Below are 22209 nucleotides of genomic sequence, written 5' to 3'. Positions count from 1 at the left end.
TTAAGAGGCTAAAGGGCACCCATCTTACATCACATTAGATAGCCTATATGCAACTAGGTTGTTTTGTATGCCGTATTTATCCGTCGCCTCACGCATGAGCCTTAAATCCAGCAATAAGTGGCGGTGACACAGCAGCAAAATGTGTTATAACATCAACGGGGGGGAGGGGGTTAAACCCTCACAGCAGCGGCTGAAGCAACGGAAGCTGTCGAGCGATTGACGCAGAGGTCTGAGTTCACAGGGAAAGCGCAATGATCGCAGGCATGATGATCAATCAATAGACTTTTGTCCCTGTGGGGTACAGAGGATGTGGCTGTCATTTAAAACTTGACATGCAGACAAAAGGGGCCAGATTGTCTTCGTTATGGTTAGAAAGTCATGTTTTTTTTCAAGAGAGTTGAGGAATTTAGACACAGGCACTAAAAAGGCCACAAAGTTGTCATCACAGGCAGTGTGGACAGTCTTTTTATAAGCAACAAACGAGAGATCTGACTATATATGTTCTTCGTTTTTCAGTTGTTTTCAACGCAATATCCAGGCGTCCAGTATTTTTTGTACATGTTGTTTACATGACGTAACTCCACAGTTTGGAAAGTACATTGATGTGACACATAAACAAACAACTGTGTGAGTCATACTTCAGTCAGAGACTCGATAATGGTTCACAGATTGCTGACCTGCAATAACGGATTCTCCTGCCAGATAAATTTGGTCCACAAATACCCATCATTTGTGGTCTGTTTTCATTCCGTATGTTACTGTATCTGCCGTGTGCATGTGCCAAATTTTGAGAACTGACAGGTGAAGCAGTTGGGCCAAAACATCTGTATTTGCTGTTGAGAAAATTGAGTTTTAAAATGAATATCCTCTTTTGGAGCAGCAGCTGTGCATCATGAGGTCAGATGTGAGAGATCGGATATGACATTTTATTTTTATTCAAATCTGCAAAAGTGTTTGTAAAGTATTCTTACAATAAATCTCCTGTCTTGATGACATTAAAGGATTGAAGAACATTGTTGGACATTGAACATTATGGGTAAGAACAATTAAGATAGGATATATATTTTTAACTACTGATTAAAAACTGAACTGCACAAATCATTAGATGTTTTATTTTGAAATTTCGCTGTAACAAACCAGCACAAGCAATGTATTTTTTTGTAAAAAGAAGCTAATTAGATGCAGAACACACAGGAGAAAAACAATTATCTGGACACAACTGTAATGACTTGAGCATTACAAGCATTATCACTTGAGTGTGCAAATGTTTTTCCAAAATGGACTTCCTGCTGAGCTGTTTTGTAGGCACTGCTAAAATACAAACAACACATCCATTTATCCATTTTCTTTGTTGTTTATCTTCAATTGGGAAGGCTGGAGCCTATTCCATTTGACTGGGTGAGATCGAGGTGGGGTACATGATGGACTTGATGCCAGACAATCACAGGTCACATTTTAACAAACAACCATTCAAACTTCATTATAGACAATTTAGAGGAGTTGCCTCTTTGGTGCTGACTAAGCCAAGAGTTCCCAAGTTGTAAAGACTTTTGAAATAACACATTTAAACACATGGTATCTTTATGTCATTAATTATTAATGCTCATTTTAAATGTGAAGATGCCGCCGCGTTAATGGTTTCTTACAATAATCAGGCAATGATATAAAATGATATGAAACGGGGGACGCCGAACAGCCATGTGTATCTTTCTGAGCACAGATTTTCTTTTCTTTTACAACACACAGCATACGCTCGGCATCAGAGCGTGGTGAGTGTATTGGTTAACTCTGTCCAAAGTCCTCCAACTCCATTGATGTAGAATGACGAGCAGTGGTTTAGTTTTAAGCAAAAGTGCCTTCATTTGCTCCTGAACAAGATGGAATATTAGAAACCTGAAAACTGTCAATACTTGGGTTTTAAACTCAGATTTTATTGTCTGCATGTAGACGCAATGTCTGGTGTCAAGCATTCATTGAACCAAACATGTTTTTGGTATGTCAGAGGAACCCACCCAAGCGCAGAAATAACATGCAAGCTCCACTAGTATCTGTGCTGGCCCAAACAAACGACACAAATGTAAAATTAAGACAAGTGGCCAAATAAACTGCAACTACATAGTACACACAGTGTTAGAATAATATACCCACACAGAACTACTATCGCACACATTCAAATAAAGCTGTGGTTGCAACTCTGAATATAAATATAGTCAGTAGTAAATAAGACGTATAAGAATGTGCACTGCACATTAGAGACACTCTGGTGAAAGTCACACATCCTTTTTGCCAAAGAACTTCTTAAAGACAGATTTGTTGCGAGGCCGAGGCAGACTGGTGTAGCTCATCAGCGGAGAAGCGTCATGCTGCCATCCAGCCACCGTCAAAGGTGGAGCTCCGCAGGCCTTACTGTCCGATAACTTGTCTCCCAGGACCAACGTCACACTGTAGTTAGACCCTTTCCCTGGGCCTCCGCAGGACTGCTGCGTTGGCTTGAGCTTCTGATAGGTTGCTATTAAACGACACAGAACGCAAAGAGTCAAGAGACGCACATACAGCGCATTGTCAAGGTCACTGAGGTTAATAGGCGAAAACTAACCAGAAGTGAAGGAGTGAGAGCGACACTTGATGGTAAGACAGTCTTGATTGCTGCATGGGGGAGACCAATGGGAGGAAGAGGCGTTGTCTCCGGTTCCTCCCTGAAGACCGTGCGTCACCATCTGATTACAGCTGCTGCCATCATCATCATCATCTGTGGAGAAACAAGCAGCAAAAGGCGGCAAAGGCACAAATGTAAATGCAAATTGTTCATTCAGTCAAACTGCACTATTAGTATTCTCACATAATTGTTTAATTCACATTATGTTCCAATGTCATTAATGGCCTAGAACATTACATTTGCTAAGCACAGTTCATGTATATTCAAACTTTGCAATGCATTTGTGTTTTCAAACATTTGGGTTAAAAATAACCCAATGATGGGTATAAAAAAAAAGGATGGACCCATTCTTTGGGTCAATTTGACGAACGTTTCCAGGTTGTTTTGCACAAGGCAACCTCAGAAACGTGTTTTGTAAATCCACATGGACAGACCTAGTATTTGGAAGAAATTTACACAACTTTCTTTTATACAAAACAAAGAATTGTTTGGGGTTATCCCACAATTGAGTATTTTATAAGTGCAATACTGTGTGTTACAAAATATGTAAGCAACCTTAAGTGGATTAAAATCTTTGCCATACTCATACCTATCATGCAGAGTAGATACTAAGCCAAGTGTGTTCATTAAACATGAATCCGGTACAGTAGTGGTATAATAAGACGATATTTGAGCTCCCCCTAGTGGAGAATATCTTACATGCAGCGAAGACCTTTTAGAATACAGTACATCTTTCACAAATGCAAAATAATCCCTTGAATGCCAGTTTTTAAGCGCCATCTGCTTCAAATGATAAGGACCATGCTTATTATGCTTGTGTTAAGTGTTATTTATACAAAAAATACAAATGAATCACTTTTTTTTTCCAACACTAGCTTGGACACACACCCACACAAGGGTTTAAAAATGTGTGACTGACACTGTCAGAGAAATGTTTGATGCTATAGCTGATGATTTTAGTCTGCCCCGGTGTAGAATTTATCTACATTTGATTAAGAGGGAGTTGTTTGTTTTTAGCTAATGTTAACTTGGTGATTAAAATATTAGAAACATTGTGAAGCAGTGCACTTTTACAATACTACACACACTGACTTAAACACTGTGGCAGACTTGCTCCAAAAGAATGAAAGAAAATAAATCATCATACGAGCCTTCTTGTACACTTATTCATATTTGGAGGGGATTCACAACATTGCACCTTTTGTTTGGATCCACACATCTTTCATGTGCAGAAAAGCATTAGAAGGTGCAACTGACACATGTTTTGTAACTTTACGTTACAAAAAAAACAGGCAAGGGTTGGTTGTTTGTGCTGAGTTTGAAATTTGGTTTTGCCTGCAAGTGCACCATTTTTATATTCAGTGAATTTAGAGGTGACTGAAAATTAACTTCCTGCTTTACAATATGTACATATATATTTATATGTTGCTGTGTACTAGTGTGGGAGTGTGTTCGTGTTTCATGATGTTTGGGGATTACTCATATGTTCTTGTTTTCAAATTTCAAACAAAATATAGATCTGATAAGTAAACAAGAACATACAGTATCAGTAATCCCTAAACATTTATTTCAAACATTCTATCTGAAAATTTGAAAACAAAAAACAAAACATAGTTTTAATAACCATACAACATAGAATGTACACAAAAATGAGTAAAATATCATAATTTATGAAGTAATTAAATATAATTTAACCCTTGTGCTGTATTTTGTCCAATCCTATTATGTTTACATCAAAAGCACTTCACATCATAGGAAAAGCGTTGAAAGAAGACACGGTAGCTAAAATTTCACCCAAATGATGACGAAATGTCAAAGTTTAACATGGCTTAGCTATCACATTACCAGGAGTGTGTCATCCCTTGGTTAAAATACTGCAAGAATGAAGAAAATGAAGCAAAAATGGTCAAGGGTTAAAGTAGACTCAAAATAGCTCAAAAAGAGCAATCACTGCTTCAATGCTTTTTGGGGTATACAGTACGTTGTCCATCAAAGCAAGGGTTCTCAAATTATTTGGAGTCAGGGACACCTTTTAGAAAACAAATTCTCCAAGAGGCTCATTGCAAATGTTTGCAGAAACAAAACAGAACAAAAAATCATCTAAGTCAAACATAAGTGCCCTTTTATTCACCAATATATTCAATTTGATAAGAAGTACATTTGTTACTTTTCAGCCATACCGAAGTTTGCAAAATAAAGATTGCAAATTGCACACCTTCTCATTACAAAGTGGGTTAATTTCCCGGAAAACTGGTTGCTGCCAAATGTTGGGTGACTAAATACTCTTTGATGATGACGTGAGTTACTTTGACAAATTTCAAAACGATTACATTTTAAAAAATATATTCAACTGGCTGAATCGATGACTTTAATGAAGAGTCATCAATACATTTGCAATTTAATCTAAAATCAAATCAAATTAACACAAATGAATTCATGGACCCCCACGGACTCCGTATTGAGAACCACTGCATTAAGGGGGGGGGGGCTTACCGCAGGAGTGCCCATTTGTGGATGAACTGGTCAAACCTTCCTCCAAACATCTTAGGTGGTTCTGTGGCAAGTGCGCAAACTCTCTAGAGAGGACAACCGTGTCTTTGGCTCGGTTCAGGGGTTTCCGTCTGGGAAACGTGGAGGTGACATCATGCTGGGAGGAGCAGTAGCATTTGACCAGACCGTAACAGCCTGAGCACAGAGGGGGGCTTCTATTGGGAGGAACACATGTTTTTTTTCCATTACAGAGTATTAGTTTAAAGAGCAGTGGCGTTAGGTTGGGCAGGATCTCTCCTTACAAGGAAATGTGGACGTCTTTAGTTACTGGGATGCTTGATAACGAAGACGCATGCTGCCTTGCACCTTTAAGACATGATTTAAAAAAAAAAAGTAAGAACGATTATGTGTTCGTCTGACTGACAGACGGCGTCTTAACGTACTGTAATCCTCTTTACCCGCGTTTGCTTGTATTTTGTTCATCCATTTGTTCATCATAAAGCGAGAGGAGGCATTGAAGAGATATTCAGAGCCATCGCGCAGCCTGAAGGCCACAAAAGAAAAAGTTATCCAACAATCCACTATCTTCACACATGTACTGTAACCTTTGTTTATTACTCACGTATCATTGTACTTTTACGTTCTTACCTCAAACGAAAGCAGTTAGGTTTCTTGGTGTACTCCGGTGCAGATGAACACTCAGCTCCAGCGAGGTTCAGCGGCAGGCCACATGCAGAACTCTGCAAGGCAACACAAGCTGACCACCACCGACTCGCATATTAGTCGACTTCAATTATTCATGGACAATGTACTCACCCTCAGCGTTTCCTTTCTATCCTGATAGAAGCATAAGGTGTGTCGATATAATACAGTATGGTAGGAGTTCCAGCCTCTGGAGGCTGCCTGTGGAAATAAGATAAGCATGTGCTGCTGACTTGGGACTTAACACTTGCTGACCGTGCTCACTCGAACAACAAATGGAACCGTTCTTACTTTTTTCCCTCCAAGCTGAAGCTTTTGCTTCCTCTCGAGAATTCCCTCCATAGATTGCAGCTCAGGATTTCCATTCTAAAAGGGGTGATAAAATGATTCAGGTTCATCTCTGCTTTCAATCAAAACAGCCCCATTTCTTAGGCAATTATGCCTTCAATCTTACTTGGGTACTAGAGCGCCCTCTTGTGGCCACTGACTCGTGCATTTCTATTTCCTCAAGTTTTTGAGCATCCTCATTTTGGTGATGGAAGTCTTTTGCCTGGTCCTGTTGAAAAGAAGATTCTCACTGACAGAAAATGCTTTTCTGGTTCCAATAAACATTTTATGTACTGTGATACCTTCTTTCACATGCACAAGAACAGATATGGCATTTCTCTTTGGACTATGATAGTCTTCAATTTTTGGGTGTGGGGATAAGATGCATTGATGTAACTTATGTGATTTGTAATTATTGTACTATACATTCATTTCTAGTCTTATTATATACAGTAGCCTGAAAAAGTACTTGACAAGGTAAGGTAAAATGAGCCCTTGTGTTATAGTTGGTCAGCAGTAACTTTTGCTTTGGAATCCCTCCATGGATGGCGTGTTTGCCCCAGTTTCTCCCTTATTGTTGAGGCATGAACACTAATGTCAAATGAGGTAGTGGTGGTCTGCTTTCTTTAGATGTTTTCCAGGGTTCTTTTGTGACCTCCTGTATGAGTTGTCACTGTCTAGGTCATTTTTGCAGTCTGGTTAGGTACATCCCTGCTCCCCCTTGCCTCCAATTGGGGATAATGTCCCTCACCATGGTTTGGTGGAGTACTAAAGTTTTAAAAATGGCTAACACTTGTCTGACTGTTTTAATCAATTATTGAAAGTCTTTGGCATTCTGGAGTTCATGAATTAACAAGAGAGGCACGCATTTTTTTCACAAAGGGCAAACATTTTCTGTTTGCTTGGGTTGCCTTTGTCTGATGTTTACATTCCTTTGATGGTCTAAGACAGTGGTTGTTGACCTTTTTTTCAGTTATGTACTCCGGTGAAATATTTGTTTTTCCCAGTCAAGTGCCTCCTGCAGGAAAATTATGTTACTGACGACAATGCACATTTGAATTAAACGTCACAAAATCTGCATACTATGTTGTGCAAAGGAGTCATTTTGACTCAGTTAGGTGTATTGTGTATGTACATATCATACATACGTATGATATTTCACTTCAGAAAGTTTTGGGATAGGGAGTCAATTGTACATTATTGGGTTAATAGACACACCTTATTTTATGTTTTCCACAAAATGGTCTCACTGTATACACTCATGCAAATAACAATATTCATAACTTATTGTGAACCTTATACATCCATTCGCGGGGACTGGCCACTAGTTTGTAATTTACAATAAATAAAATAGGTTTGAGTACACAAATTTCTCCATATCCCAATTAATTTGCTGAAAAAAAAAATACTATTCCTGTCAACCAACATCCAACATACTGTATGTATATGCGGTCAGATATGGGCATGGCAGTTGTTTTAAGTTGCATTAAAAAGCAAGACTATATTTCTCCAAATACAAGTCGACTTCAATTTATAATTCGACCTCCCCCTTATTTTACTGCAATTTGGGTGAATTTTACAAAAACAGTACAAGTCTACCCCTGACTTAAGGTGGCTATGGAAGTGCCTTCACGTAACCTCAGGGGTACTCATACCTCTATTTCAGAATCACTGATCAAACATGGCTACCGAAACCTTTTTGCCCCAAGATCCAACAGCCAACCTCCCTCAATATAGGGGGGGCAACATAAAGATCTTAGATTGGCCACATCAATCCTTGGAGCGAGTGAGAATGGCAGAGGCACGCGCAAGTAGCATGATGTCACCACACAATCATCCACTGCAACACGCACACCAGCTCTCGCGTCATAAATGCTCACATATAAATAAGAAAGAAAAAAGGTAGTCTTAATCCTAATGACAACAGAAATGCTTTGTGAAATCAAGAGTGCACTATATACTTGTAAAATCTGTTACAAACAGTATGTGCATCTTCTGTTAGCTTTTAGCCCCGTTGTTTGTCCCTGTGTGTGTGTGTCCCCTTAAATGTCATGCGTTATCATACAATCAACCAATACTAGCTTTGATCTACACATTGTCACATATGATCTAAGACTATGAAGACCTATGAAGTGGGCCAACTGAAAAAATCAGATAAAAAATTGAGAAGGGAACAAATACTTTTTCACGGCACCGTTTGTGGGAAATGAAGGAGTGAATAAATAGAAAGTACCCATAATTAAACTGGTTGGTGATTATGTAAAGGCACAGCAATGTTATGGCCGTCATTATTTCAGAAAATCTTGCATGCTGATTTTAACCAACTTTGAACGAGTATTGTTACATCAGCCAAAGAAATAGTTATTAAGTTTGGGAACTGATTAACTCGCCAATGCCAAAGAAAACAATTTATTTGGATTTTTTTTTATGTTGGTTTTGGCAGAAACCTGCACTGTGGACTATGCTGAGAAAATGTGGGCGAGCAAGGAAAATAAAACACGTCACATTAATAGTGAGATGAATTTGCTCAATAAATCAGACCGGTCGCATATGCGCTGGTAGTTAAGTATAAATCTCACCTTTCCTGGGTGCTCATCCATCTCCTTCCTACTTTTTGACCTTTCCTCCTCTTCCTCCTCTCTGTATTGGTAGATATATTTCTTACTGTCAAGAATTTCTGGAAGTTTCACCGGATCTGCAGCGGTTTCGTTCACAACAACTGAGGTCTTGGCGATTTCCCTGTTCGGAAAGGCTGCCCAGGACCGTCTGTCTCTTCCAGTCTGTGGTGGGCCTTGGGGACTTGGTTCCTTGTCGCCCCCCAGGAGGCTCTGGGGGTTAGAGGGCAGCCTGAAGTCCACCACAAAGAGGTTGGGTTCTGAGGCTGTGGTCACATTTCGATAGAATACAGTTGGCACTTTGCTGGGGGAGGAGATGGGAATGGGCTCGCTCAGCTGATTTGATGATATGGACTCTTCTGTGTTAGGCTGGTACATGATATCGGAACAGATACTCTGCCTGAAATTCGTAGTTTGGTTCCAGATCCCTTCCAGCTCTTCTTCTTCCTCCTCAAACTGTTGATGGTCCGGGTGGACAAGTTCTTGCTGCGGGTCTTCCCTAGGTTTCAATGGGTCCACATTCTCTGTCATCTTCATGCAGTCAATGCGTCCCACTTGAAGGGACACAAGCCTCCCCACCATTCCAGTAATCTGGGGGTTATCCAAACAAGCTGCATCAGCACATAATTTGATGCTGTTTGAGCTGGAGACACCTGAGTCCACGGAGTCTTGACGAACATTCACACTTGACTTGAGGTTGACAACCATGTGAGAAGATTGGTGCAGACACTGTCCTGGGTTCTCATTTTGTTCACCCTGCTTTTTGGCACTTTTATGGTACTTGTGTCCATTGAGGTCCCTAATAAGTGTATGAACATTTGGACATTGGTGTTTATGAGCCTCAGTATTTATGGACACATTGGCTTGATTCATATAAATAGGGGGGTTGGGAAAGCTTGCGGCGTCATCATTCACACTTTTTTGTACTGATGGCATTTTGTTCCACTCCTGCTCCGCATCATCCCGCAGGTTAAAATGCCTATTGGGTAAACCATTACACGGTGCTGTATGGTCCTGATCTTTTTCCGGAGGAGGTGTGTTGAAAGTGCTGTCTTTATCAGGCAAATCTTTACCAATTGCAGACGTCTGTGTCTCACAGTTGATTTCAGTTCTGCTCACAGTGTTGGGCAATTCTTTAACAACAATTGCAGATGTGTGTGTCTCACAGTTGATTTCACCTCTGCGAACAGAGTTGGCCAGCAAGGGTCGAGTTTGTTTGAATGAACTCAATTCTGCATGCCGCTGGAAGTTGGCATCTGGATCAGTTGCCTTATTGGATTCCGGAGGAGCTATGGTTATGATTTCTTGAATGCTGGGGATGAGAGTCATGTCCTTTGGTAAGTCAAAACTCAATACTGAGCCTAAGGAAAGAAATCTGCAGCGGCCTGTCTCTTGGATGGTGGTCGTCGGCCCCTCTGAAACAGCATACGGCGTAATAGTGTCATCTCCAGTGCACTCCAGTTCGGCCTCAGCGTGAACTGTCTCCTCGCACTGTGGCAAACCTTTCTTCCTTCGAGCGTCTTTGAGCGGCCAGGTTCGAGTGTCAAAAGCGACTGTCTCGCAGGCATAAATTGGCTCATCGGTTTCCTCATCCACCCCCATGACTTTCTGGATGGTATGCCTGCGAGTGTCTCTCTTTCTCTTTCTTTTTTTGCCCATTCTCTTAAGGCTCCAGAATATGGAGCTGTTCACATGCCTCCCGTTTAAAAGGTGGAGGGATACACTGGCCTGAGGTGCTTGCACCACGGAAGGTGGCGAGGGGGAGGATGGCGAGGCGGAAGGGGAGGCCGAGGAAGTCAAGTGCCTCTTTTGGCGCGGGAGAGTGATGCTCTCGTACACTGGGGCCACAGCCGAGTTGGTATCCTTGACATGCAAGTAAGTACTCACCTAAGGAAAAAGGGAGAGACCCATTCAACTTGTGAGGATTTTTTTCTCCCTCCGAATCTCAAAATCTTTGACCTATTAAGTTTTATTCCCAGATGTGTGCGGTGCCATTTTACATCCAGCAAAGAGCAAGATTTGTCCCATTTGTTAGGGATGTATGACGGCTTGAAAACACATACAATGCAAAGCTTTTGGGTGAAATCATTCAACTTGTTTATTTCTATAAACTTCACACTGTCGTGCAAATGATTTATTGAAAGGGAAGAAAAAGGGTAAAAATGAAAAGAACATACTAATTACCGGTACACATTTGTTTGTCAAAATCACACATGGTATCATATAGCCTTTTTGAATAATCTCATTTTTGCATTTGCATGACAGTGCGTGGCGCTTTGGATATTGTGTTAGGTTTAACTAAAAAAAAAAAGTAATACTGTCTGTGGTATGAATTCCATTTGATTCGTAACTGCTATTTTTCTTTTGTATATTCCTGAAATAGTATCTTTTGGAAGCCCAAGGTGTAATCACACCAAGAAAAACATAGGCAATTAGTAATGTACTTTAAATCAAAAGTGACTGTCCCTGAGCTGCAAACAACATCTGTGTAGGGACATCTGGAACTGTTGAGAGAAAAAAAGCAACTAAAAATGGAACCTGACAAAGTAAGCTACTTTGAAGCTGTAGTTAAGGGCTGGAAAAGAGAGTGAAAAGCAATAAAGTGTGAAACTGAAGACCATTTAAAGAGGTCCGGTACCCTGAGTCCGGGAAAGTTTTCTGAATCTGTCAGCAATAGTGCACTTTATAGTTACAAGAAACATGGTAAAATTATAATCATCGGACTCAAGAAAAACAAGCCTTTATTTTGTTGTTGTTGACATTCTGTAGTTGTGTGTATGCAATGCTGTTAAATGTTGTTTGTGAATTTACTGTATTATGTTGCAGTGTAGTTGCCATGAAGCAAACGTAGCAGAAGATGTTTTTTTTTCTGAAAGTGGGAATACATTCATGCAACAGCAAGTGAGCCAGTCCCTTTCTGCTCATCTTGTATTTTTAAGTTATGTATAATTTCAATGTATGAGCTATCCAATGTCACTGGCTTTGAAAAGGATTTTCTTCAACTGTGATTCCTTTTCTTTAGTACTGTACTAGGAAACAATATATACTGTATTGTTGACATTGTCACTGACTTGTTGATTTCGATCATATTAGTAATGACGTCACGGCACCCCTATTTTATGCTTTCATGGTAAAACACACTTCTATTGTCCACCACTCAAATATACTATTGCATCAATAAAGCAGAATTTATCGTGGTGCTGTTTGCATTTATGACTTTCTGACTTCTTATGTCTTACTGTTAACAAGTATGCTAAGTGTATTTTCATACTTTTTAAACTGCCACATGAACTAAATACACTGGAATGTGAAAGTAGTGTGAGTTAAATAAGAATGCTTTGCGAGCATTACGACTTTTCGACTTCAATATTGTAGCTCAGAGTCACACGTCTCGGCTTGAAAAATGGATCACAACACACGGAGTCTGCAGGAGCAGCTGTACCTTATATGGTTAAGCTCCAGTATATAACTACACACAGCATGCAGTTCCACCTCACTTGAAAGCACAGCATGCGTTGTCAATTCACATGCTGCAATTTACCTCGTTTACACTCTGTCGATAAATCTTTTTCTTTCGCTTTAAACTACCCAAAGTATTTTCCAAAAGCCCCTGGCAGCGCTTCCAAAAGTTTTTACAGGCAGGCAAAGTAGGCTAAAGGAGAAAGTGGGCAAAAAGGCAAAAATGAAGGCCAAAGTAGAATGAGAAATGAACAAACAGCACATAGCCAAGGAGAGAGAGAGATGCTGTCGTTATCCAACTTATCATCTTGAAAAAAAAAAAAGGAACATGTGTGTACTCACCCTGTGGAGCGGTTCCGAAGTCTCCTCTGCAGGTCGGTCGACCACCTGAACCTGGCTGTCCCCTGTATTACCAAAGCTGAGGATGAGGTTGACCATACCCCCTAAAGATGGACTGCTGGGCTCTTTAATGACCATGAGAGAAGATGTAGGAGACTCAGATCCTGGTGCCTCACCATCCCGACGTCTGATACTTTTCATGACCTCGTAGCCATCCTCCAACTGCTGCTCTTCTGCCTGCTGAGCATGTCCAGGAAACTCTTCTGAGCTCTGGCCTCTAGCCTTGGGTTTGCTTGTTTCTGGGTTGATATTCAGAGACTGACAGAACTCATACAAATCTCTACTCTGTTAAAAAAAAACAAAAAGTCATAAAGATTTTTAACCATGTGTTCTGTGAAGACCCTCTTTTGTATGTTTTGAACAAACTTCATTTTAAAAGTTACTAATTTCAGGTGATTAATGCAAATGTACCTCTGATGGGGAGCTCAAGGTGGCCTCAGAGTAGATGTTATCTACTGGGGACTTCTTTGAACCTTTCTTGTGAGTCCACTCTTGTTTCTTTGCGATCCAATGTACAGAAATCCACCCAAGCATATTCCGCAGTTCCTCCATGCGCTCTCCTACCTGAAACACATTATCGTCAGTAGAAATGATAAGATAAAAATTATAATCACATCAATTCAAATATGCCCAGCTCACCATCTGCATGAGATGATGTTCTTTGTCAAAAATGTTTTTCCCGGATGCCTCCAGCTCATCAAATTCCTCAAACCTTTGCTCAATTTGTATGTCAAGCTCCGTGGGCTGTAGGCTCTGCCCACCTTCCCTCAGTTGCAAGGTCTCTGAGAAAATGCATGATCGGGTGTCTTCTGTCCATGAGCTATGCAGAAGTGAGGTAAGGTGAGGTGAAGGTAAAGTGAGGTAAGAAATGTTGCAAGAGACAAGGAACAGGAATTGTGACAAATGTCATTCATAAAATGAGAACAACATATATGGTACATAAGCTTGACTGTCAAAGACCAGGAAATTTGTGCTAACTTCATGTCACATATGTCACATATCAACAGGGCATGTGAGCATAAAAACCTTCCATTTTTTACTTTTTGCAGATGTCTGCACAAACAGAATTATGCCAAGACATCAGGTCTGAAAAGGGGTCATGTTCCTCCTCCTTGCTTACATTATTGCGAGGTAGCGCCTGAAGAAATCTTGCAGTTGTAAGAATTCTTGCAGACGCGATTTGAGCTCCATGACACTTTTCCCCAGCTCCTTCCAGACCTGCAATGTTGCCTGAATCTTGGTCCAGAGTACATGCAATCTCTCTGGCAAGGGCTCCTTCAAATGAGAGGCCTGGCTCTCCATCTCCTTTACTTTGTCAGTGAGGACTTCATAGTCAATCTGAGAGGATTACAGAAACACAATAGAAGAGCATTACAGCATCATTTTTGGCACTGTTGCATGCTCATGTACCAGTTGTAATTTTGCACATGACTTCACTGCCATAGCTTTATATGTACTCAACAGCAAACATATGGCCAACATATGTTTGATCATGCAATAGCAAACTAGCCATCGTATCCACCTTTTTTTCCCCTTTTGACAAGACTGTAATTAATAGTGTTTAGGGTTTTCTGGGACTAATACTTTATTGCGTCCGTCTGCAAGAGTGAGCCTCGAGAACAGCGAGAGAGGATTCCTGTCTCTTGACGGTACATTTATTTCAGTTTGTGGGATTAGCTCATTTCTGCTTCAATGCTATCAGGTCCAGATTGCTGACTCATATAGATATTTAGTACTTTCAAACACACACTTTTAACTCCGTGCCCTTTGGATGTGACACACCCATTATGCACACTCCTGTAAACACACACACACACACACACACACACACACACACACACACAGCTTTTGAGTGCATTTGGAGGTGTTTTTTTGAGAAGGGACAAAGTCTGGCAGGAGAACGACAGAAATATATGCATCAAATTAAGCCTCTATTGTGAAGCCAATCAGTCGAAAGTAATTCATGCTGGCCCACACAAGCCATTCTGAATTTGGAACATAACTGTTGCAGTAGTTGCCTTACCTCAAGCTGGGTGTTCCGCTCCTGCAGCGTCTCAAAGTCACAATGATCTGGCTCACAATTGACAGCCATGTTAGTCTCCTTCTCAAGGATGTCCAGGTTAAGTTCTTTGCAGCAGCTGAGACACTCCTCCATACACACAGACAGTCTGGCTTGCTAGTGATACACACACGTCATCATTGCCACTTGTAAAAGTGTAATTTTTAGGCATTTTTCTTCAGTGATATAAATAATACAAATGCTCTAAGGTGACGTAGAGTCCTGTCAGGCATGTTTATGTGCTATCCTGACATGTGAACTGCATAAATCACAATACTGAGAAGAAAACACCCAAAAATATTCATTTGTGGCCTTTTAAATTCATAGCAACCAAATCAAACCAGATGCTGCTATATTTGTTGGCCCAGCTGTTTTGACAGAAAACCATATAACTTGAAAAGCTTTCTACCGAATAATACATAAATTTTTGCACTTCTCTCACCTCGCTCAGTAGCTCTTGTATGGACTGCTCATGACTCTGTGACCATCCGCTTTCCCTCACTGTGTCATTCTGCATCCCCAAAGATTCTTTCAGTTCCTCCACGAGGTCACCCATCCTCCGCTCACCCTCACCACTGCTTTGAAGTCCCAGCAAGTCAGGGATGGATGAGCTCTTACTTTGGAGACTCTATACACAGAAATAGATGATACTTTATGTACTTCATAAATTTGAACCATACAATCCCTTGAGGTACAGTTATGCTCATAGGTTTACAAATCCTTAGGCCCCACATAAGTTGTACACACCCTAGGGTCAAGGGTGTGTACACTTATGAGCACATCTGTATATACCATTCACCACTCGTGGAAAGGCATAAAGTTTTGCTCAAGAGGTTCTATTTCGCCCCTCCAGACCGCCAGAGGTGGTGCTAAAAGCATGGAATAAGCCATATACAGTGTGTGTGTGTGTGTGTGTGTGTGTATATATATAGTTTTGTTTGTTTTTTCTGTTTTGTTTTTGTTTTTTGTTTTTAAATGTGAAAAAGCAATGCCTATGGTCAAGCAAATGTGTTCAAATCTGTTCAAGGTGTCAGTTTATGGAACAACTACCGTTTAAAGCAGTACTGAAAAAATGTGAATCAATGGCTGTGCTCAAAGAGTTTTAAAATATATTATTAAAAATATAAAAAAAATTGAATAAGTCTAAATTGAATAAGATCTTGGATAAAAGTTTGTGAAGTATAAATTTGATATAAATAAGTATAAATATGAATGTATTTATAAATTCATGATTGTCTATAGCATGTGCAATGTTCACTAAAATAATTAAACAATGAGAGATGGAAGAAGATGCTATTCAAGTATTGATTTAGAGTTTGAACTGCTATTTAACGGTGCAGTATTCTGTTAGTGATATGTTGAAGATATCCATCCATCAATCAATTTTCTCTAATTATAATGTTGGGACTAAACATGCAGGCATGTTCAATCTGTTAAAGAGTGTGGCTTACCCGTGACAAAAAAAACAACAAAAAAAATGTTGCTGCTGTGTATATATATATATATATATATATATATATATATATATATATATATATATATATATATATATATATATATATATATATATATATATATATATATTACTTGTGTGTGTGTGCCATATTTTTGTCTTATATCTTCAAACAAAACTTGTGATACTCAACAATGTGCAAAACCTTTCCCAAGATGTTTCAAAGGCAACAGATTAGGCAGGACTAAAACAGAATACAAAATTCACCCAATATTGAATATTGTCTAACCTGAACTAAGTAGTATCGACTACGGTCGAGCTCCTGACTCTCCTCCAGCTCCATGCGATCCAAGAACTCAGTCAGCATGTGTGTGTCCTGTAGCTTGGAGCTCTGCTGAGTCAGGGCACTTAGAACATGTTGGTATCTGGAAACATTTGTAACACTGGAAAATCAGGCACACCTTAATCATCCCCTGCATTCCCAGTCCAGCGTTTTTCAACAACCACATTTTACACACTGCATGTATTTTCTGAGTTTATTTTGCAAGAACTGTGTTTTGATGTAGTCATTTGTCACATAAACATATCTACACCAGAACAAGGTTATACCTACATGTGCGCGGAATTTACTTTTGAGATTGGGAAAGGGAGCCGTTTGAAAGGATATTTTTCCACATTAAATGAACTTGAAGTCGCTCGTGTTCAATGGTAATAAATGAGACAAGCCCGACTGTGAGTTTTCTTTAGTTGCCTATTCCAGGCCCAGCTCATTACCTCCTCTGAAAACCTAAATGGAAACCTTTACCACTCTTTGTTTTCGTTAGTCAATTTGGTCTTCTTGGCCGTCTGGTTTTTATGAGTATAGGTACATCTAATAATACATTTAAATCCCACATTGTAGTGAGTGTCCATGGCAACGACCTTTCATGCTATAAGTCAACCAATGTGAGAAGCATGGAAAAGGTGAGTCTAACATTCATTGTGTGGTGGGGAAGTAGAAGTCAGGATTATGGTTTAGACAGCATTTGCTCCGTGAATCGGAAATGACTAATACTGAAACTTAAATGGAAGAGCATTTTGAGAAAGAAAATGTGGTTATGCTGTAGTATGTACGTGTTTGCCTTAATAATATTTTAAATATCAGGAAGTGAAATTTTGAAATTAGAAAAGGCAAGCATAACATTGTGGTAACACTAGGGCACAGGTGTCAAACTCAAGGCCACAGGGCCAGGTCCGGCCCGCCAAATGCTAATTACCATTTAGAGTTTCCGGCTAGAATACTAAATTTGCAAGTTGTCTTGAACTTTTACAAGTTCTTCAGAAACAACACGCATTTTATTTATCGATCCCCCTTTTGAACAGTTTTTCAAAAGTAGGAAAATGTGTGAGGGTCAATTGTGTGCCAAATGGACTTCACAGTCATAATGGCCTTTTGGCTGAAACTGTAACTACAATTTGACCCATGATAGAAATGAGTTTGACATCCCTGCCACTCGGGTGGCCAGACGTCCCGTTTTAACCGGGACAATCCCAATCCTGATGGAGTTCACCAGCCCCATTGTAGTCCCAGGAAACATTTAGTCCTATGGAATGTACACTATGATTGTTTAACTTGAATAAATAAAATAATGACTTTTGGCCTTACTTTCTGTCCACCTCTTCCAAACGTGATGTCAAGCCACGTGCCTGTGAGTGACTGTGGCCATGGAGTCGCTCTACCTCCTGTCTGAGAGCACGGAGCTCCAATCCACGAATGCCTACTTCTTTCACCAGCCGACCGCTGTCTCTCTCTGCACTTGACATTGTCTCAGGGTTACAGGCTAGCAAAGACTCTTTCGTGGAAAGCTCCACAGACTCCAGCCAGGTCTCCAGGGTTCCAAGTGCCTGTAGTACTTTAAAAACCTTTACAGGAAAGAAGAGGATCAGAGTTTGTGAGAGAGGCGCTTTTCTTTGTAGGGAGCTTTACCCAGTAAGCGCAATGAAAACGTGAAAAGATTAGTAAGTGAACACACTAGGACTAAAATGATTAGCTTAAACAAGTCAAAAGATAAACCAAAACACAAATGTACACCACAGTGACCACAAAGGAATAGGCTGGATCCCAGGAGGATATTTTGAAATCATTTTCACTCAAGGATATTGTAGGAGCTCTTCAGAAATTTAAAAGTTGTGCTCCAAATCTTAATAAGAAAATACACACACGCACGCTTTTGAACCAGTTCTCAAAAATAATTTCTGCATGACTTGAGGGCAGAAGTTATGCAATGAACGTTACCCTTAAGTCCAGTTCATCTGAGGCCTGCAAGAACACGGCATTCCTATGGTGCCTCCTCTGCAGTTCTTCCCATAGCATCTCCAGCTGGCCAAGGAACTGTTCAATCTTGGTGCTGCCTGGGTGTTGTGCATGGACTAACCCTCGGCCCTCCTAAAAAATGGAGCATTAAGATCATTTGAATGTATAGAAAAGCTGTCTTCTGCATACTCATGCAATGTATGCATTGCACAACGTTCATGTATGATTAAAGAAAGAAACAGTAGCTTACTCTTTTGACCACCTCTATCCTGGCTTTGTTGGTGAGGATTTCTTGTTGCACTGCATCTTGGCACCTCCTGGCTGTTTCTAGTCCCTCAAAAGTGGCTATTGAGCACACTTGTGCTGCCATTGAAACATTTTCTTTCAGCCAGGACAGAGTCTAAAAAAAATGAAAAGTGATCGGGTTGGTTGTGGAGATGGAATGTTAGCCATTAAGATGAGTTTTTCACACAACAAGAACATTGTGAGTTAGCCTGGAAACAGGCAATGCAGCTATTTTACTCAGAATGAGGTGTCGTTTCCGTTCCTGAACTAGAAAAATTGCATAGGTGAAAATGAGCTTTGACATACAGTATTTTGCTTCACTGCAGCATTACATGTGAACACATGAAGATTTGCTCATTATGAAATATGACATGTTCTCTGTAACCTGTCACAAGAGAAACATCTCAGAACCGGCATGTACAAAAGTGCTGACTGAGAAATTCATTCCAGGAAAATGTGATAGTTTGAAAATGAAAGTTGATTTTTAAAAAAAGCAATTTTTAGTGTTGATGGCAAAGGTCGGTATACCTTGTCAGCTGACACAGTGAACTTCTGAAGCTGAATATGAAGCTGTGGGTGGCCTCTCAGGGCAGTGGCACGCTTGGGCTCACCTCTTGGCTTCCTGCTGGAAAGAACAAACAGACATGCAATTCATATTATGACTTACATAAAGACCTCTCATTACATAAGAGAGAGGGAGTGAAGCTCGGCTGAAATTACCTTTCTCTCCTTGACTGATGACTGGGGATGACATCATCAGGCCCGTCTCCCTTGAGTGAGGAGGTGTGGTTCACACATTGCTGTGCCTGGCTTTGCTTAGCACTCCCACAGCATTCAGATGTACCCTGGTGGAAAACATAAATCATCAAATCTAAGATAAGAAGTATTGACAACATGCTGCAAACTTGAGGTGAGCTCAGTGCTCATGGGAATGAATGGAAATAGAAATTATGGACTTTTGCCCAATTTTAAATGAATGACACAAAGCTAATTAGAACGGCATTTTTTTTTTAACTCAGTGAAAATAAGTAGGACAAGATCAAAGATAAAAAATGTTTCTCGCATGACAACCAATACCACAAAAATCAAACTATAACCGTCTTTGGTAAACAAACTGAACACGATGGCCATTCAAAGCTGTCAGGAATCCAAACCCTGATTTAAACATCACATCCCAGTACAAGTGGGATTAATGGAGTCAACATCTATTCCCTACACATTTGCTTCTGTTCTCCCTCCTCCATAATATAAAAAACATGTCAAGTGTACCCGGCATACAACGATTATGAAGGCGACGAGGGCAGATAGTGCAAGTGGATCTTTTGAAGTGGAATTATGCTTTTCAGGCCTCATCCAACCATCTTTTCGCGAGACACTTCTCCCTACTGTAGTGTTGAACCTCATCTGTTTTTGACTGATCCCCTTTTGAGTGTCTTCCTATGAAGTGATGTCAGCCAATAACTATCACTTAGCACTGAGTCCATCTGGTCCGCAGGCCCCGCATTTGGCTACACTTAGACATTGAAACAAATGATGCTCGTGTTTACCTCCAGCAGTAAAGAGACCGTACTACTGGCATCCACATTTTATCCACTAAGAGTGACTTAAAAATGCAGGCACCCAGATGAAGCAACTAAAAAACTTTTCATAAGTAGGTATAGTTATGCACAATGCATTCTATCATCACTATTTGCACAGCAGGGTCGCTCTACTAACACACACAAATATGTCCAGCTGCAATCAGTTAAGTACACACAGGCGCCTGAGGTAAAACACTCCAAAAAAAAAGTGACAAATGACTTTTACTCTTTGACTGGTGGTTGTGCCTGGCTGTCTGCCTTTTTGGTCTTTTGGGTTTAGCTTAAATTGTTATTATAGAGTAATGAGTGATACTCCCACAGAAAGAAAACTCTCAAGATTCAATTCAATGCCGTCTTAGGATGCAAGGGCAGCCACAATTCCCAGGCCACTGGGCCAAAGAGACCTTGTCACTTGCGCACAAAGTGCCAGTCAAAACCGAGAAACAAGTGCAGAAAAAAAAAATCGACTGAAAAACTACTAGATCGAAAGAAGGATTTTTTTTTCTTTCATTCGCTAGGTAATTCCTGAATAAAATACTTAATAAGGATTTATCCCATTGAGTGGCAAATGGTTGCGTAGGTAGTGTCTCTTTTCATCACATGCGTTCAAGGTTGCCAACATTTGCCAAAATGCCGCCAGAGGCTGCAAATATGTTGCCAGAGGTCCCTAGAAAATTTTGAAACGTGAAAACTGTTCGCTAATCTTTGCAACCTTTTGGCAATCTTTTGTAACCTGTCCTGAAGACATTAGACAAAATTTGGCAACCTCTGGCGATGTAGAGAATGTTGGAGACCTTCATCAAACCCGGACATGATTACAAAGAAAAAAAAACTTAGATAAAATGAACATAAAGCCCATATCATCGGACATAAATTGAGATAAACTGTTTATAAAGCCCCTGCTCAATAGCGCGCAAATGTTGAGTGTCCATCAAGGTAGCAGCTTTTTTGATCTTGTCAGTGTGCGTCCAAGGTTGCCAATGTTTACTGAAATATCAGTAGAGGTCAACAAAATGTTGACAGAGGTCGCCAGAGGTTCGCTTGTACTGCTCATGTTCGAAATTTCTTTGCAACACAAGCAGGATAAAAAAAAAAAAAAAAAAAAAAAAAAAACATTTAGCAACCTCTGGCAGTGTTTGGCAACATCTAGTAACATTTTGGTGAATGTTGGCGACCTTGAACAAAGTCTAACGAGATCATAAGAGCCGCCTTCTTTCCGGACACTTTTCAACGTTCACCCTTCAGTGATAAACTGAACATAAAGCCCCTATCCCACTGAACCTACATTAAACCAAGATAAACTAAACATAAAGCCTCTCTTCCACTGAGGGACAAATGGCAGCATTCGTCAAAATGTTACCAGTGATTGCCAAAACGTGACACGTTCAGCAACAGTTATAATGTTATTTTTTTTCCTGTAGGTGATCTGGAAATCCCTGAGGACGTTTTAGTGACCTCTGGCAAGATTTCGGCAAACTTTGGCAACCTTGAATGCACCTTGAGGAGATCCAGTAAAACCTTTACCTTCGCTGACACTCAGCAGTGCACTCAGCAGTGTTCGTCCATCAATGGGATGGGGGCTTAACCATTTGCTTTTTGTGATTCAGAAAACATATATTTGATTGTTTTTATACAAACTACACAGCATTATCGGCACTCAAGTACATTTTCTTATGCTAGTCACAGTTTGTCGTTTTAAGTTTATGGCCAGCCTGGTCCAATTTAGCAACATTCTCATACTCGCTAATTTTATTACATGGCTGCCAGAATATAATTTCAGATCATGATTAAGACACCCTGGATTGACCTGCCATCTATTAATACACCAATGGCTGTACTTTATTAAAGAGGTTAAGGCAGGATATTATTCTGTCATAAAGTAAAAGGCTAT

The 22209-nt window shown here is 40.2% G+C and overlaps 1 protein-coding gene across 5 annotated transcripts in view; it reads right to left on the bottom strand.

Annotated features, from left to right (window-relative positions):
* Positions 1-1096: 1096 nt before the first annotated feature.
* The window catches only part of mymx (myomixer), a 31329-nt gene continuing 10216 nt past the window's right edge, over positions 1097-22209 (bottom strand). The window contains exons 12-34 of one of the 5 annotated variants that reach the window (XM_088421444.1): positions 19459-19583; positions 19267-19363; positions 18704-18853; positions 18436-18585; positions 17806-18062; positions 16450-16585; positions 15150-15335; positions 14672-14824; positions 13769-13986; positions 13288-13468; positions 13060-13212; positions 12592-12933; positions 12332-12442; positions 8755-10677; positions 6303-6404; positions 6140-6214; positions 5963-6049; positions 5795-5886; positions 5590-5690; positions 5449-5512; positions 5150-5361; positions 2597-2749; positions 1097-2509 (exon numbers count right to left, since the gene is read on the bottom strand). In XM_088421444.1, the coding sequence (XP_088277570.1) occupies positions 2271-2509; positions 2597-2749; positions 5150-5361; positions 5449-5512; positions 5590-5690; positions 5795-5886; positions 5963-6049; positions 6140-6214; positions 6303-6404; positions 8755-10677; positions 12332-12442; positions 12592-12933; positions 13060-13212; positions 13288-13468; positions 13769-13986; positions 14672-14824; positions 15150-15335; positions 16450-16585; positions 17806-18062; positions 18436-18585; positions 18704-18853; positions 19267-19363; positions 19459-19583 (5307 nt within the window). In that variant the 3' untranslated portion in view covers positions 1097-2270. The remainder of the gene's footprint in view (positions 2510-2596; positions 2750-5149; positions 5362-5448; positions 5513-5589; positions 5691-5794; positions 5887-5962; positions 6050-6139; positions 6215-6302; positions 6405-8754; positions 10678-12331; positions 12443-12591; positions 12934-13059; positions 13213-13287; positions 13469-13768; positions 13987-14671; positions 14825-15149; positions 15336-16449; positions 16586-17805; positions 18063-18435; positions 18586-18703; positions 18854-19266; positions 19364-19458; positions 19584-22209) is intronic. The other 4 variants (XM_088421445.1, XM_088421448.1, XM_088421446.1 and 1 more) reach the window with 4 other exon arrangements.

This window comes from Hippichthys cyanospilos, chromosome 8 (genome assembly GCF_059441005.1).
Source record: "Hippichthys cyanospilos isolate Australia breed blue-spotted pipefish chromosome 8, RoL_Hcya_1.0, whole genome shotgun sequence".
Taxonomy (NCBI): domain Eukaryota; kingdom Metazoa; phylum Chordata; class Actinopteri; order Syngnathiformes; family Syngnathidae; genus Hippichthys; species Hippichthys cyanospilos.
The sequence above is the reverse complement of the archived record's forward strand: the minus strand, read 5'-3'. Positions and strand labels throughout refer to the sequence as shown.